The 17,676-nt window shown below is 26.3% G+C and overlaps 3 protein-coding genes across 3 annotated transcripts; all 3 read left to right on the top strand.

Moving 5' to 3' along the window:
- Nucleotides 1-2,206: 2,206 nt before the first annotated feature.
- Phum_PHUM269000 (hepatitis B virus X associated protein, hbxa, putative) lies at nucleotides 2,207-10,454 on the top strand (the record flags this gene model as incomplete). Its single annotated transcript, XM_002426679.1, has 10 exons — nucleotides 2,207-2,357; nucleotides 2,625-5,543; nucleotides 5,625-5,801; nucleotides 5,883-6,320; nucleotides 6,495-6,801; nucleotides 6,891-7,306; nucleotides 7,379-7,585; nucleotides 7,716-7,853; nucleotides 7,964-8,176; nucleotides 8,365-10,454. 10 exons carry the CDS (start codon nucleotides 2,207-2,209, stop codon nucleotides 10,452-10,454), a joined length of 7,056 nt encoding a protein of 2,351 aa, XP_002426724.1.
- A 951-nt stretch (nucleotides 10,455-11,405) lies between these two features.
- Phum_PHUM269010 (receptor for activated protein kinase C, putative) lies at nucleotides 11,406-13,293 on the top strand (the record flags this gene model as incomplete). Its single annotated transcript, XM_002426680.1, has 5 exons — nucleotides 11,406-11,514; nucleotides 11,601-11,809; nucleotides 12,085-12,291; nucleotides 12,642-12,752; nucleotides 12,976-13,293. 5 exons carry the CDS (start codon nucleotides 11,406-11,408, stop codon nucleotides 13,291-13,293), a joined length of 954 nt encoding a protein of 317 aa, XP_002426725.1.
- A 1,016-nt stretch (nucleotides 13,294-14,309) lies between these two features.
- Nucleotides 14,310-16,563, top strand: Phum_PHUM269020 (serine/threonine-protein phosphatase PP-V, putative; the record flags this gene model as incomplete). Its single annotated transcript, XM_002426681.1, has 5 exons — nucleotides 14,310-14,411; nucleotides 14,842-15,051; nucleotides 15,653-16,089; nucleotides 16,310-16,417; nucleotides 16,491-16,563. The coding sequence occupies 5 exons, from the start codon at nucleotides 14,310-14,312 to the stop codon at nucleotides 16,561-16,563; spliced, it is 930 nt and encodes a 309-aa protein (XP_002426726.1).
- Between the last annotated feature and the right edge of the window lie 1,113 nt (nucleotides 16,564-17,676).

Consider the following 17,676-nt stretch of genomic DNA (forward strand, 5'->3'; position numbering starts at 1 on the left):
TTTATATCAAACAAAATAATTAATAATGACTTATACCAATTAAATATTAATATTACAATAGACTACATATAAAAATTATTACTTTGATACAAAAAGTAAAGCGATAATTTTTAATAGAAAAATAAATTTACCAAACTGAAAAATATTTCAAAGAAATACATAACTTTTCTTATTTATCATATTTTTTAATAATAGAAATTTTGAAATATTAATAATTTAGAATATATTATGTGAATTAAATTTGTTAATGTTTTAGTAAATAATTGCATTTATTTATTAAGTACTTAGAAAAAACAATTATTTGTTAAAATAATTGAAATAAAAACCTCTTGTCATTGACATTACTAAAAAGTTAAACAACAACAACACATGTATCTTTTTACATTTACTTTGCCATAAATTATTATAATGGTTTTCAAATGTGTAGTATAAATCGTAGTTGGAGATTTTAAAAAAAAAAGGTTAATTATTATCATATTTATATGATAAAAATGAATACCTTACTACTACTTATATGATAACATTTAATAATTTACTATTCAAAATTATTGGTTATTTGAAAATTATTCCTATAACAAAAAAACGAATTTTTTTGTTGGTACATTTTACCCAATTTTTAGAGTGATTGTGATTAATAGTTTAAAACAAATAAACTATAATTAAAATAATAAATAAGAGAATATGGTCGTTTACCTCAATTATTCAAGCTGATGGTTAATATAACCAATATATATTTAAAGTGTTCTACGGCCAGCCTTGTTTAAAAAATAAAAAAAAAATAATTCCATAAATTTTTTTCCGATGTCGTTGACGCACTTTTTATTTTTGTCATAAAAGATGTAGGCGCACTTAACCAATAAAATTATATTTTTTTAACTAATTTCTTTTCAATTGAAAAAAGAAAACTTTTTTTATTAACACTTTTCACTTGTAATTTTTCTAATTGAAAAATATAATTTTATTTCGTTGGTATAATATTTTAACGCGTACAAAAGAGTGTAAAATATAATCCCTATTTTTTTTTTTTTTTTTTTTTTTAATTTTCTTATTTCTAGGATGTCGAAAAAATCCTTTGTTTCGGCTCGTACAAATATCACGCAGGCGTCAAAATTTTTACCACAAATACTATTAATTACAAATAAAAACTTTTTTCGCACAAACACATACAAAAATAAATTAATAATAAAATTTCACTATTTTTTATAATAAAATACTTTTTAAAATAATTAACAAGGATAAATATACAATCTAATATACAGAAATGCCAAAGCCACTAGTGATTCAAATATTCTTAAGTATTAATAAGCAATCACTTTAAAAAAAAAAAAAAAAACCGTAAAATGTTTAATCAAAAATTACTAGATCAGTTTTTTTTTTTTTTTTATTATCCTTAATAATATTGAAACCTAGCAAGTCACGCATAAGGAGTGCACCGTCTCAATCAAAAATGAGGGCAAATGAAGAAACTCGCAATCTGACGACACGACAAAGGTACAATATTCACATTTGTATGAATTTTTTGAAATTAAAAAGAATAATTTTTCACCCGACATTTGAAAGAAAAAAAAAAATTTTAAAGGAAATTATATACATGTGTACGTGTAATTTTAAATAAAAAATGTTCAGTTAACTGTTTATATGGATTGAAGACATTTCGTGAAAAAAAAGTTGATGTATTGTGAAAATTTTTTTTTTCAAGCATAACTGTTGCCAACTAAAATCATCCTTTTTTCAATCTTCAACATTTTATGAACCCAATGCACTAAATTACTTTAACGTAATTTTTATTCCGTTTATTTTGTTTAAAAATTTTGAAACAAAAATTTGAATACTTTTTTAAGTAAATAATTGAAAATTTAAATAAGCAATTCTGTATAACTACTGTTTTTAAGCCCCATTCCCCCATTATTATTTTTTTAATAAATGGTTAAAAAACAAGTTAGTTTCTTTGTTTTTTATAAAAGAAATTTTATAATGACTTAAAAATTTTAAATATAAAAAAAAAATACATAATGTATAAAATAAAATAAAAAAACATTTCTAATAGAAAAGAAGAATGATGGTTTGGGTAAATGAAAATAAATTATATATTTAAAAGTTTGAAGTACAACATATATTTATCATAAGGGTCTAGCTCTTCTTAAAGCTGTCCGAATGTAATATTTTTATGTTGGCAATTAAATAATACAAAAATGAAATAATAGTAATGAAAATGGCGTCGCTCTCACAAGCATCCTGTACTTCTGACCCAAATTTTGCTGTGATTTGTGCATTTTTAGAGAGATTTGCTAAATATTGTGGAATTACTTATCCCTCATTTACTGATCTTCAAGAAATGTTAGAGAATGTTGAGCAAGGTTTGCATAATGCAATAATTAATCACTTAATTTTAGGTCGTCGAACTAAGTTTACCTTGTTTATACTTTGACAAAAATGTTTAATGATGTATTTAATTACAAAATTTGATAATTATTATGAATTTTAAATGTTTTTTAATTTATAGTTTTTATTGAACTTTAGAAAATTTTTGCAAATATTAACTATAGTTACTATTATGGTTAACGCGGAACTAAAAATTTTTTTAATTTATATATTTTTTAGCGTAAATTAATTTTTATTTTCAGTGCCTCAGGAACTTGTGGATTTACACATAAAATTATTAAGGAAAGCTCGTAAAACCGTTTTCATAGAAAAGTGGGAAAAAGCACTGGTCAAATTTTGTAACTCATATTCAAGTCAAGATGGTTGGGAAATAGAAAATTTTGGTTACAAAAAATCTAAGCTTGAAGTTAAGTTAAGAGTTTTGAAAATGCTTTTAGAAGGACAATTTGATTTAAATAGCAAATTTAAAGCTACAATTAACACTTTAGAATCAGATAATCTAAGATCCAAAGCTCTTGGAAGAGACAAACAAGGACGAATTTATTGGCTTCAGTTAGATTTGACATCTAATATTCGAATATATAGAGAAGATGTTGATAATGAAAATTGGTCTCTAATAGCCCAAGACAGAATTTCTTTGGTTAACCTTATACAAGAACTTTCTGGTAATGAACCAAAAGTGAATTCCGATGTAATTTGTAACAAGAGTGACAGTTTATGTGCCGATAATTCATATGTTGACACTGGACAAAGTGATTGTGACATTACTCAAATTAGTAAAATAAATAATGAAAATGTAAATTCCCAGATTGAAAAAAACAAATTGTCCGAGTCTGAAGATGATCCCCTCCAATCTGATTCTACTAAATGCAAAGGAAGTAACTCAGAAGCAGAAGATAAAAGTACTATTGAGACAAATTCTGTTATTCAAAATACTAATGTGAGCATTGAAGAAAGTAGTCAGGGTAAGGAAGAAAATGGTGAAAAATCACCAGAAAAAATGGAATGCAGTGAACAGAAAATGAGTAGCGTGGGAGAAGTTATTGAAGAACCAGTCATGTACATTGCTGGAGATGGATGTGGTGCAGAATGTCAGACTGGTAATCCCACCAAAGATAATGAAAATGAAAAGGAAACTGATAATATAACTACAGAAAACAAAAGTTTTATTGAAAAATCCAAGAAAATTTCAAATGATGTTCCAGAAGGCAGTAAAACTGTCGTAAGTGATGTAGAAAAAACAAAATCAGCTCCAATTTTGTGGAGCATTGAAACAATTTGTGGAGTTAAAAATAGTGGTGGTAGTAGTAGTAGTAGTAGTAGTTGTAGTGGTGGCAATAGTAGTGAAAGTGTAAATGTAAATGATAAGCAAGATAATTTAGAAGAAAAATCTAAACAAAAAACTTATAGTAGTTTTTCTATAGACAGTGTTTTAGAAAAAAAAGATGTAAACAGTAATAATAATCCTTCCACATCTAGTTATGTAATTGATTATTCCACTGGTTCAATTAAGGACTCGCCTCAAAACAGCATTGAAAGTGGTAATAAAGCAAATCAAAACATGCAATGTTTCCCTGAAGGTGTGGAACATATAGTTAAAAATAAACCAACTTCAAATTTATTTCCTACCTCTTGTTCAACAGTTCAAAGTACTCATTACATGGTTCCTAATGTAACATCTCCTAAACTGGAGCATAGTCGTACATTTATTAAAACTGAATTTGAAGAAAAAAATAATTTTATTCAGTGTAACAAATCTGTTTCAAATGAATCAATAATTGCAGAAGAATCAATTGAAATAAAATCAAACAACAATCAAAAAAAAACGGGCAAAGATTTAAATGAACATGAAATAAAAGAAGAAAAAAATGATTTAATAGATAGTACATCAATTCAAACTTGTAAAAACGAGGAAGTTCATGAAATTAAAAATGAAGTGTCCCATTGCAATGACTCACAAAAAATAGAAGAAATGGTAAATATTAAAAAAGATTCAATTGAATCATCAACAAAGGACATGAGCAAAGTAAATTCCGTGGAAGTTTCGGTAAATGAAATTTCCGACTCGAAAACATTAAGTAATAGTGAAATCAAATCCCACGAATATGAAAAAAATCAAAAAACAATATGTGATAAAGAAAAAAATTGTGAAAATGTTGAAAATCAAAAGTTGAACAGTAGTACTTTTGAAGAAAAAGATGTAAAAAGTGACCACGACTTACCGATGGAAAAAGTCGAAAGAAAAGACGTTCTTTCTAATGATTCTGATACTAATTGTAAATCTGAAACTGAAAATTTATCTTTTAGTAAGGAATGCGAAAACAATAAGAACAATACTTCCCATGTTGAAACGTTAGAAGAAACTCCTTCGAACCAAAAAGAGACCGAGAAATTGACAGAAAAACAAAATAATACCACAAAACCTTCTGATACCCATGACAATCTAAAAGAAAATTTTGAAAATTGTAATGATTTTAAAGAAAAATCTGACATTGATATAAAAATTTTAAAAAAAGAGAACGAATTTGAAGAAAATGAGGTTGATAATGAAAAGGCTTTAAATAAAATAAAAGAGAAAGAAAAAAATGAAGAATTTGCAACTTCAAACACTGGTGAATCTGAAGTTTCAATTGAAAATAATACCGTTATTGAAGATTTAACAACAACAACAACAAGTAAAAATACATGTCTTGAAGAAAAAAGTTACCTGGAGGAACAATCCCCTGTAAAAGTGCAATTCGTTAAAGAAGAACAATCAGAAAATATTTCTGAGCACAATAAGGATAACTCCGAACATGAAAATTTAGAAAAAAATCAAACTTATTCAGAGGAGACAAAAATAAAAACTGATGAAACTGATACGGAAAAATTAAAAGAGGAACCTGATACTCATGAAGAATTAAGTAGCATTCCAAAAAATATTGAAAATGAAAAAGAATCTGATAATTCGGTAAATTGTGAAAATGATGAAAGTAATATTAATAATGAAAAAAATACAAAAAAAGAATGCAACGAAGAAGACGTTTCAATAGAGAAAAACGACAGCGATGATGACAATAACTCGAAAGAGGAAGAAAATACAGAAACAAATGAAAATACCATCGGCAGTCAAAGCAATGATGTCGATGTTGAAAAACAAAAACAAACTTCAACACGAAAAGGTTTGTAAAATAAAATATTCTTTTTTTTTTTTTTTTTTATTGTAATAATTTTTACGATTTTTTAAATTTATTATAAATTAGGTAAAAAATTATGGAGAAAGCGGCGAAAACGTAAAAGTAAATGTAATGCAAATGACAAAGTAAAAAGTAAAACAGATGAGGATACAAATGAAGATTCTGAAAAAAATTCAATGAAAAAAAAAGGAAGACCAAAAAAAAATGAACTTACCACTGGATCTGGAAGTCACAGAATTCCTGGTTTGATTTTTTTTTTTTTAAATGAATTGGTTTACTCATGTCTTATTTCTATTAAAAAATATTTAAAAAAATTTTTTCCAGCTCGTGAAATTAAACTTTTGGGCATAACAAATATGGATTTCGAATTTCCTTCCATACGTCAATCTCGAAGAATAGCTCAAATTAAATTGAAAGAAGAAGCAGAAAGAAAAAGAATGGAAGCTCTTCAAATGGAGGCTTTGAAGTCTAAAAAAAAGGATTTTAAAACGAGTAAAAAAAAATCAACTAAATACGAAGATGTTGACAGTAATGATGATGATGATGATGAGGAGGATAAAAACAAGAGTGAGGATTCAGATACACAAAGTTTTAAAGAAATCAAATCTCAAAAATCTAAAAAAAATAAAAAAAAAGATAAACTTGTCTTTGATGAGTTGAATCCATGGTTGAGTAGTTCTGGAAGCTCTTCTGCTGCTGATGAAGAAGAAGAAGATATCGAAGAAGAACAACACGACGATGATGAATTAGTTTTTAAGTCTGGTGAGTAATTTCTACAATTAGCATATTTTGGCTTTTTATGTTTATTAAATTTGTGTTAATCATTTATTATTTAAATTTTTTTAAAAACAAAAATCGTTAAAATTAAAGAAAAAAAGAAAAAAATGATTATTGACAAAATTATTTATAACACATTTATTTTTTAAAATTTAATAGACCATGAATTTTCTCCGGAATCCGACGTTGAAGATCCTGATTATCAACCAATCAAAAGAGCTCGTACTGCAAAAGTTGAGGAATCAAAGGATGAATTTGGAAAATACGATGACACATCGTGCGAAAATTGTGGTAACAACGATCATCCCGAATGGATTCTTTTGTGTGATAAATGTGACAAAGGATGGCACGCTTCTTGTTTGCGACCTACTTTAATGATTATTCCAGAAGGAGACTGGTTTTGTCCACCTTGTGAGCATTCGTTTCTCGTTAATAAATTAGAAGAAAGTTTAGTTCAATATGACAGGTGAATAATTTATTTTATTAAATAAAAATGTAAAGTTGTGCCTTACCCACAAATTGGAAATACTAATTGGTCAATGATTCTCTTTTCAGATGCCAAAAACAAAGAGAAAATGAAGAGTTGAGAAAAAAACGTTTAGCATTTGTTGGAATTAGCTTAGATAATGTCTTACCTCCTAAAGTAGAAAAAAAAGAAAACGAAGATAAAAAATCTGAATCAGGGTCCTGTTCAAGCACCGAATCTGATGCGTCTCCTTCTGAATCAGAATCAGATGAACCCGTTTATAAATTACGTGAAAGACGCTCTAATTTAACCAGTTATAGATATAACGAATATGATGAATTGATAAAATCTGCAATTAAAGACGAAATGGATGCTGTAAGAGAAGCTGGAAATATAAGTAAAGGAAAAGACATAAGTAATATTGTACAAATTGAAGAAAACAAAAAAAATGAAGAGATTTCTCAAGATGTAGAAAGCTCTGCAACTGCATGTGATGTCGATGAACGTAAGTTCTTTTTTTTTGCGTTTCATATTTTAATTATTATAAATAATTGATTTTGATGTAATCATTCTTTAGAACATGTAAATGTTGGCAAAAAAATGGATGAGGTTGAAGAAAAAATTGAGGATAGTGAACCCGAAGAAAATACGAATAATTCGGATGATAATCATTCCGAAATACTCTCGAAAAAAAAAAGTAAAAAAAAATTAAAAAAATCTAATGTTATGAGCCTGGACTTTACGAGTGAGGAAGAAGATCATAATTCGGATTCTGATTTTAAAGGTAATTATTATTATTATTTAAATAAGATAAAAAAAATAAAACCTAATGTAGTTTATGCGTATTTTATACCTTGTAAAAAAAAAAAATTATTATAAAATCATTTTATTATTTAATTGTTGATATTGCTTAGGAGAGAGCAGCGAAGAAGAATCCGAATATAGTTTATCCGTGGATAGCGAATCTTCTGAATATAATAAATCAAGAAAAAGAGATGGACCTTTAAGAAGATCAGCTAGAGCAAGAGTTTCCCGATACGATCGTGATTTTAGTAAGATTTAAAAAAAAAAAAAAAAATTTTTTTTTTTTATACTTTAATTTAATAAATTAATGGGAATATTTTTGTTTACGTCATTTTTTTTTCTTAAATTTTTGTTTTAGTCAATGATGATGATAGTGAAGATTCATCACCCAAACGAAAAAAAACTCGAAGAGAATGGGATAGTACCGAAAGTTCTGATTCAGATAGTTCTTGGGGAAGAAGAAAGCAAAAAAGGAGTCACAATAACAGTATAAATAAATCAAAAAAAAATGAAAAGAAAAAAGATAGTAAAAGGCGAAGATTATATAGTTTAGATTCAGAAAATGAAATAAGTGGAAAAAAATCTCGAAATAAAAAGGTCAATTTTTAATTATCCAAATTGATTTGATTACACCTTTTTAAAATTTAAAATTTTCTTCTACAATTATTATGTATTTAAACTTTTTACTAAATATTCGAACGAAATTCGAATTTTTTAATTATTATTACATTGAATTTTATTTTCAGATTAAATATTCAGAGGTTGATTATTCCGACGAAAAAACTGTTTTCGCCCGAAGAACGAGGGGTAAAAAAATTAATTATCAAGAAATGACTGGTACGGATAGTGATGACGATACAAAATCCAGGAAAACTAAAACATCCAGATTAATCGAATCAGATGATGATTTTATAGCAGAAAATGAAAAACACGAAGGGTCTCAAGAAGAAGAATCAGAAGAAGAAATGGAAAGTGATGTAGAAGATGAAGAAAACATGCGAGAGGATAACAGTGAAAATCAGGACGAAAATCAGGATGAAAATCAGGAACAAAATCAAACGGAAAACGAATATAAAAAAAATATTATAAAAATAATTGAAGAGAAAAATTGGATGATTCCTAATTGGAATGAAAACATTAAAAAAATAATGTTAAATGAAGAACAATTGCATGCGCTTTCGGAAGAATTCGAACAGTTGAAAAACGAAGAAATGAATATATTAAAAAAAATCTTAGAATCGGGTGAAATACCAATTAACGAAATAAATTTAGCTTTGAAAAAAGTCAAAGAAGAGAAATATTCAAATGAAAGTTTTATAAATAAAATGGACATTCGCAAAACTAGCCAAAATGTTCAACCGTTTCTCGCTCCCGATAACGAACGTTTAAAACAGACAATAGAAAAGGACAAATTTCAAGAAAGCGAAAAAGTAATAACCTCTGGTTTCACCGGATTGAGCTCGCAAATATTTGATGCTTCACATAATGAAAAAAATTCATTGCCAACGTCTAAAGAACTTTCTAAAAACACATCGGAAATACATTTAACAGAAAAAAGTCACGATTTTGAAGGAAAATCTGTGGATTTATCAGGAGGAGAGTTATTGTCAAAATCGTATCTTGCAGATGTTAAGCAGCGGGGTTCGAAGAGTAGTTCCGACATATCATTAACCAATTACTTGAATGAACCTAATTTACACTCATCTCAATCATTAGTATCACCTTTTAAAAGTTCAGATCCTCTCTTGCGATCCTCTTTAAAAATTGGAAACGTAAATTTAAATTTAAATTCTCAAAAGGAAATTATCAGCGACAATCCTTCTGTTATAAGAGGAGATTTTCAAAATAAACGGCTTAATTCGGATGCAACTCGTTTTACTGAGCCTACTGCGAATAAATTACCTAATTATTGCCCGCTGATTCCTGCGACAGTAACTGGATTATCAAATATTGATGCTGAAAAAGAATCGAGACAAAAACAACCCTGCGGGATTTCTGATATAAAAGCGAAAAAGAAAATTGATAATTCTTCACAGTTAGAAAAGAATAAATTAGTATCAAAAGATGCTGCACCCTTGTCAGTTCAATCAGAAAATATATTTTCTCAGGCAAAAAGTAATTTAGAATCATCATCATCTTTGAAAAAACAAAGAGGAAGAGGAGGTAAAAAGTATGTTGAGACTGAATCTCGAATTCAAGAGAAAGGTGGAAACATTGTTGCTGGACATGCTTCTAATCAATATCCTTCTCAAAATTTTTTAACTGAAGAAGGAAGTGTTATAAGTAGACTACTAAATAATGTGCAAAGCTCACAAAACTTTTCTGCAAATGAAACTCTACCATTTTCTGCACATAATCATTCATTTTCACATTTTCCTTCTTCCCAATACCTGGCAGCCTTAAAGTTTCGTTTACCCACAGCAGAAGGTAATGTCTTTCATATGTCTCGCTCACATGATCCTTCTCCTTCAGGTGGCGGAGCCATTTCTATTTCCAATCCTGTTAGTGAAACAAAACCTTCTTTGCCTATAAATATTAAAAGTTCAGCATTGCCTGTCATGAATCCTAAATTTATTTCTGAACCTGTACCAAAACCAATTTTATCAGTTGAAACTCCTGCTCCTCAATCAGATCTTCATTTCACTCATTTTTATGAAAACTTTAGCCAAAATAATTTATCAAATGAAAGCTCAAGTTTTCATAATCCATCATTTCCTGATACTGCTGTTGATAGCGTTCAAGCACCCAGTGTGGTTAACTCAAAACAATTTGAAAATGAAACTGGTGGAGAATTTGGAGGTTTAGCTTCTTACTTTGCTAGTCAAAGGGAAGATGATTTAGATTCCTAAATAGTTTACTCATTTTTGAAATTTTATTATTTTATTTTTTACATCACATCTGTATTATTATTATTATTATTATTACTGTAATTTTTTCATCATTAATTATTTTTCAAGATGATATGCAATTTAAGTATTCTCTTTTTTTCTATTGTAAATAATTTTATGAATACTTTAAACAAAGGCTATGTTTTTATTTTATGTACAAAACAACAAAAAATATTTTATTTATTATGAATATTGGTCAGGAAAAATACTCTACAATTTCCAGTATTTTGAAATATATTGTTTTGTCATGTGTGATTGATATATATTAAAATATTAATAGTATTAAATGCTTAATATCAAAATATTTTAATAATATTTAATAATTATATTTTAATAAAATGTAGAATAAAAAAAAAAAAAGTTGCAAGATATTGTACAGTACTTATTAAATTGGAGTTTAATCAAAATTAATAAACTTTCTTATGTTAATATAATACTAAATATATTTATATCATATTTAAATTTTCTGGATTCGATGTTTTTAATTTCATAGTGTGAATAATTTGTTCGTACACAAATCCAAATATATATGTAGTGATTGAAATGAAAAAATGAAAAAAAAAAAAGTGAATTATTAATTAAATAAAAACAATAGATCGAGTTTATCATACGTTAATACGATATTTAATGATAAACTGAATAAAACTACTGTTTTAATTAAGCAGCGTAATTTTTTCAAAGATTTTTCAGCAGTTCAGTTTAAAACAAAATATAGACGATCATCCATATTTATTTTTCATTTTCAAAACTCAGTATTGCCAACATCGAAATTCCAAAGTACGTACTTTTAAGTTTTACAATGGTAATTCCTTTGACTCTAAGGGAATCCACGCTTGAACGAAGTGAATTTCGGGGATTGTATTTATTAATCAAAATTCATCGGCCTCATTTGTAAAAGTAGAGCTATCAATAATGTCGGAAAGTCTACAATTGCGAGGCACCTTAAGAGGGCACAATGGATGGGTTACTCAAATAGCTATTAACCCAAAATATCCAGATATGATTATATCAAGTTCAAGGGGTGAGTTATCGATGCCTAAGTTATATGCCACTTATTTATTTTTATTAACTTTACTGAAGAGTTTTTTATATGAATAACTAAATTAGATAAAACATTAATTATATGGAAGCTAACGAGAGAAGAACATCAGTATGGGTTTCCACAGAAAAGATTGAAGGGACATTCTCATTTCGTGAGTGATGTGGTGTTGTCTACAGATGGGACATACGCACTCTCTGGTTCATGGGACAAAACCTTAAGGTTGTGGGACTTGGCTGCAGGAAGAACAACAAAAAAATTCGAAGACCATACCAAGGTGTGATTCAACCTTAACTTTCCTTCAATTTTTAAAAACTCAAGCTTTTTTTTTTTTCTTTTTTTTTTCTTGATAGAAGAGGTATTTAAAATGCGCAAATCGTGAGTATTAGTTATTAACCATGGTAATACAATGTATTGTCAAATAGACTAATTTAAAAAATGTAACCTTTTTTTTTTTTTTTTTTTTTATTTTAATTGTAAGTTATTCTGTATTTTTAACAGCAAAATTTTACCTGTAAATTTTACTTTTTTTTTTTTTTTTTGTTAAATTAGGACGTGCTAAGTGTTGCATTTTCAGTTGATAATCGACAAATTGTATCTGGAAGCAGGGATAAGACCATCAAACTTTGGAACACTTTAGCAGAATGTAAATACACCATACAGGATGAAGGGCATACAGATTGGGTATCTTGTGTAAGATTTTCTCCTAATCATGCTAATCCAATTATTGTTTCTGCTGGTTGGGATAAAGTAGTCAAGGTAATTAATTAATTAATTTTTAAAACTCTTTACATAAATTATGAGCAATCATAAGTTTTTTTATATTTTTGAAATATTTATCATACAATATTACTTTCAACTAAATTAGTACAAAAAAAAAAAAAAAAATTAAATGAAAAGTAAAAATTTACTTTTTTCATAAATTTTATTTCTAAAACTTTTTTTAACATTTAAAATTTCTATTATTTTTTTATTTATATAAAAAAAAATTAAAAACTGATATTAATATTTAAATGTTAAGTGAAAAAAAAAAAATGAATAATTTTGTGTATTTGCAATTATTGAATCAGTGTTATTTTTTAAACTGGATGTTGTATTATATGATTTAGGTATGGAATTTAGCAAATTGTAAGTTAAAAATGAACAATACTGGACATGCTGAATACCTTAATACTGTCACTGTTTCTCCTGATGGATCCCTTTGTGCTTCTGGTGGAAAGGTATGTTTAAATTTAAAACAAATTTTTTTTTTTTTTTTTTTTTTTTTTTTTGGATTGTTGCTTTTAATGATGAGACAATCAATCTGCATTAAAAAATGATGATAATATTTTTTGTGGATATGGGTCTGATAAAAAAGCATTGAATTTAAAAAAGAAAAATTAAAAAATTAGCTTTTTATTTCTATTGTTTTTTACTTTCTAATATTTATATTTTCATTGTCAGGATTGCAAAGCCATGTTGTGGGATTTAAATGATGGTAAACACTTGGACACATTAGATCATAATGACATAATTAATGCATTGTGCTTCAGTCCGAATAGATATTGGCTTTGCACTGCTTTTGGTCCTTCAATAAAAATTTGGGACTTGGAAAGCAAGAAAATGGTTGAAGAACTTCGTCCGGAAGTTGTGTCACAGACTTCTAAAGCCGAACCTCCCCAATGCTTATCTTTGACGTGGTCCATTGATGGCCAAACATTGTTTGCAGGTTATTCTGACAATACAATTAGGGTTTGGCAAGTATCTGTATCTGCCAGATAAAAAATAAATTGTTAAAACTAAATATATTACAATATGAAAAAAAAAAAAAAAAAATCTGTTTTTTATTTATTAAAGTACAAACATATTTTTAAAAATGTCCGGTGTTATTTTTTATTTTAAAGGCTGTGAAACAGTTGAATGACAAACTTTGTGTACAGACGCAATTGTAGTTTTAATTTTATTACTATTTAATTAAATAATTTGAAAAGTTTCAAAAATAAATTAATAAAAGAGAATCCGACTTTTTAATTAATTATGGCAAAAGCGAAATTTAGCACTACCAATGTAAAGACTTCTAACACCACATCAAATCCCCATCACATTACTAGTATATTCGTAAGTTTTTTGATGATATATACGCCAAATTATTTTTCTTAAGACTAGTCATCCTGTAAGCCTTTAAATAATATTTCGATAATGAGATTCAAAGTTAAGACAGAGTAGAAGCTGAATGTTGCTACCTGTAATTTTTTTTGAATTCAAGTTGTTATTATTTTAGTATTTTAATCACATGAGAAAAAATTTCCTGTTGCGTACATTTATTCTCTTCTTTTCACTTATTTAAGAAGTATTTTTTCTCAGGTTTTTTTTTTTTTTTTTAAACTTATGCACTTAAAATTAAATCATTGACTGCTACGTTTTGTGCACTCGGATTTTCATAACTTACTAAGTAAATGGTTAGCCCATGCTAAACGTTTTGAAAACTGTTTCAAAAATTTATTTAAAATATATATTTAATTTAAGCAAATGATTCTTATAAAATTTTTAACGTCAAATGAATCGTTCAATTAACTCGTTAAAATGTATTAAATAAATATAAAAAACTTTTTAAATTTAGTCGGGTAAATTTTAGCGTTACGTGTAATGTTGGCAATTTTAAAATGACGTCATATTCCTAGAGGATTCAGTCGGCCATTTTGAATGTGGAGTGTTTCTTTGAAGAATTTTAAAAATAATATATGTTTTAGAAAATTTATTTAAATAACTTTTAATTTTACCTTTATTAGCTTCATAACATGGAGGAAAAAACTTCTCTTAAAGAATTAGATCAATGGATAGAGCAATTGAATGAATGTAAACAACTAACTGAAAGTCAAGTGAAAACTCTCTGCGATAAGGTAATTCATAATGTCATGAAACCGATTTTTATAAGAAAAATTTTTAGTTAATTAATTCGTAAAAATTAAGATGAGGTAAAAATATTTTTAAAAATACCTAGCATTTTATTTTTTTATTAAATAATCAACATAAAAGTCTATTTTAGTGAATTTAGTCTGATTATTATTTAATTATAAAATTTATATCAGATAATTAATTAATTAATTTTTTTAATATAAATTACAGTTATGAAAAAAGCACTGCACAAAAAAATTTAATTTTTTCTAATTAAAATTTTTTTATGCATTTTTATATCGAAATAATTATAATAAAGATAAAGAATTGTATTCTGTTTTGTAATATTTTTATTATAATAATTAAAAGCATTTTAGTTATACAATTGATGTTTTTTCTTTAATATAAACTGAAATATTTTATAATTTTTTTTAGGCGAAAGAAATATTAGCTAAGGAATCAAATGTTCAAGAAGTGAAATGTCCTGTTACAGTATGTGGAGATGTTCACGGTCAGTTTCATGATTTAATGGAATTGTTCAGAATAGGAGGAAAGTCACCTGATACCAATTACTTATTTATGGGAGATTATGTTGATCGTGGTTATTATTCAGTTGAAACAGTTACTTTATTAGTTGCATTAAAGGTAAAACATATATATATATATAATATTATATTTATTCATTTATTTATTTTAAAAACACATTACGGTGACTTATTCTTCGATAATTTAAAAAAATTATTTTTCTTTTTTTTTTTATTTTACAAAATACTTTAAGCGAAAGAACCTTGAAACTTAAATATAGGATGATTGAACTAATTGAATTACTGAAGCCAGCCTTTAAAATTGCATATTAAAAAGCTTTTATTAGGTTAAATTTCTTGTTATTTTGCTCAAAATTTAATTATTTTTTCTATTTGCCAAAATTTAGCAGCTAACCAGACTTTTGTAAAATACATAAAATCTATAGTAGGTAATAAAATTTTACATGTGATAAAAATACTGACTCAGAAGAGTAAAAAAATATTTGTATTTTAAGTATGCTAATGTTAATTAATAAGTGAGAGATTATCATTATAATTAAATGTTGATTGACTAAATATATCAATTCTGCACTATTGATATGTGGATATGTACTTCTACCAGTTTTATAAATCTTTTTGTTAAAAAATTTTTTTTTTTTTTTTTTCTGTGATGTTCATTTTTTAAAAAAAAGAATTGTAAATAATTTTGTGTACTATAATAGGTGCGCTACCGTGAAAGAATTACTATTTTGCGTGGAAACCATGAATCTCGACAGATAACACAAGTTTATGGTTTTTATGATGAATGCTTGCGAAAATATGGAAACGCCAACGTATGGAAGTTCTTTACAGACCTTTTCGATTACCTTCCTCTTACTGCATTAGTGGATGGCCAGATCTTTTGCCTTCACGGCGGTTTATCTCCGTCCATTGATACTTTAGATCATATAAGAGCTCTAGATCGTTTGCAAGAGGTTCCTCACGAGGGTCCAATGTGTGACCTTCTCTGGTCTGATCCTGATGATAGAGGAGGCTGGGGAATTTCTCCTCGTGGCGCTGGTTATACTTTTGGACAGGACATATCGGAAACGTTTAATCACTCTAACGGACTGACTCTCGTATCTAGAGCTCATCAATTGGTTATGGAAGGCTACAATTGGTAATATTATTAAAATTAATCATTTAAAAAATTTTTAATTGTATTACTACGCGTTTCTTCATTTTAGATTTTTAATTTACGTATTATTTACTATTGCGATCATCTTAGATTTGATTTGAACGTTAAATTTTACTTTCGTTACACACAAAAACATTTTTTTTTTTTTTCATTGAATTGAGTAATTTTCTAAGTGTTTAAAAATATATATATATTGTTACAGGTGCCATGATCGGAACGTAGTTACTATTTTTTCTGCTCCGAATTATTGCTATCGTTGTGGAAACCAAGCAGCTATAATGGAATTGGATGATGCATTAAAATATTCATTGTATGATCTTATACTTAAATTATTATTTTTTTTTTTAAGGGTAAAAAAGTAAAATTAAAATTTAATTTTTCAGCCTGCAATTTGATCCTGCGCCACGACGTGGAGAACCACACGTGACAAGAAGAACACCCGATTATTTCTTGTAAAATGAATTATTATTAATAATAAATGTTTGCGGTTTCCGAATGAATGAGGGCCCATTGAAAAAAAATACATTTTATAAAGCGCACGCGTATTGCTTGCTGCCAATGGAAACTTAATTAGTTTTTATCTAAAATATTGTCTCCTAATTAATATTATAAATAAATTTTTGAACATTTTATTTCCGTGGTGGTATTATTATTGATTATTAATATTATTATTTATTAATTTTTAGTTTCTCTCTTTTTATAGTGTAAAAAAAAAAAATTAAATTTATTGTAATCATAAAAAACTCGACCAATATTCATACCAAAAAAATATTTATTATACTTTATTGCAAAAAAAAAAAAAAAAATTTTACCTTTCCAAGCATGTTTTTTGTTTTTTGTTTTTTTTTTTTTTATTTCAAATGCAGTAATATATTTCATTTTGTTCTTTAATTATCTTAAAAAAGAAAAGAAATAAAAGTATAATAATTAGAATAATAATATGCTTTTTTTTTTGAATCTAAGTAATTCACAAAAAGATGAATGGAAAATAATAATTTAAATATTTTGTACCTAAAATTATCATTTAAAATTTTTACGAATGACATTTAATAAAAAAAAAAAAAACTGATTTTCTACATAATCTACGTATAATTGTAGAAATAATTTTGAAATTATAGATTAATTAGTATGTAATATTATAAACATTTATTGCCCTCGATTTAAAAAAACAAAATGATTATTATTACTACTACTTTATTTAAAAGAAAAATAATAATATTTCTTCTATACGTAACAACAACAATCTAGACATTTTAATTTCATGTTAATCATTTAAATTAATAAAAAAAATAAATTTATTTTTCATTTTAAATAAGTTTAAAAGAGGTTCATTAAATTACAATCAGATTTTTTTTTTTTTATTTCTTTGCTTTGATAAAAATAATGTAATTTTTTATTTGTAAAAAATAATAGTAATAATTGTTTAAAATTGAGAAAAACGCTTATTTAAATGATTGGTCAAATAAAAAAAAAAAAAAAACATATTCATGCTTCATTTAATTTTAATTAAAATTGGTGTATATATAATTTTTATTCAAAAATAAATTTAAAGAAATTAAATTATAATCA

The sequence above is a fragment of the Pediculus humanus genome, genomic scaffold (genome assembly GCF_000006295.1).
Source record: "Pediculus humanus corporis 1103172107644 genomic scaffold, whole genome shotgun sequence".
Lineage (NCBI taxonomy): Eukaryota > Metazoa > Arthropoda > Insecta > Psocodea > Pediculidae > Pediculus > Pediculus humanus.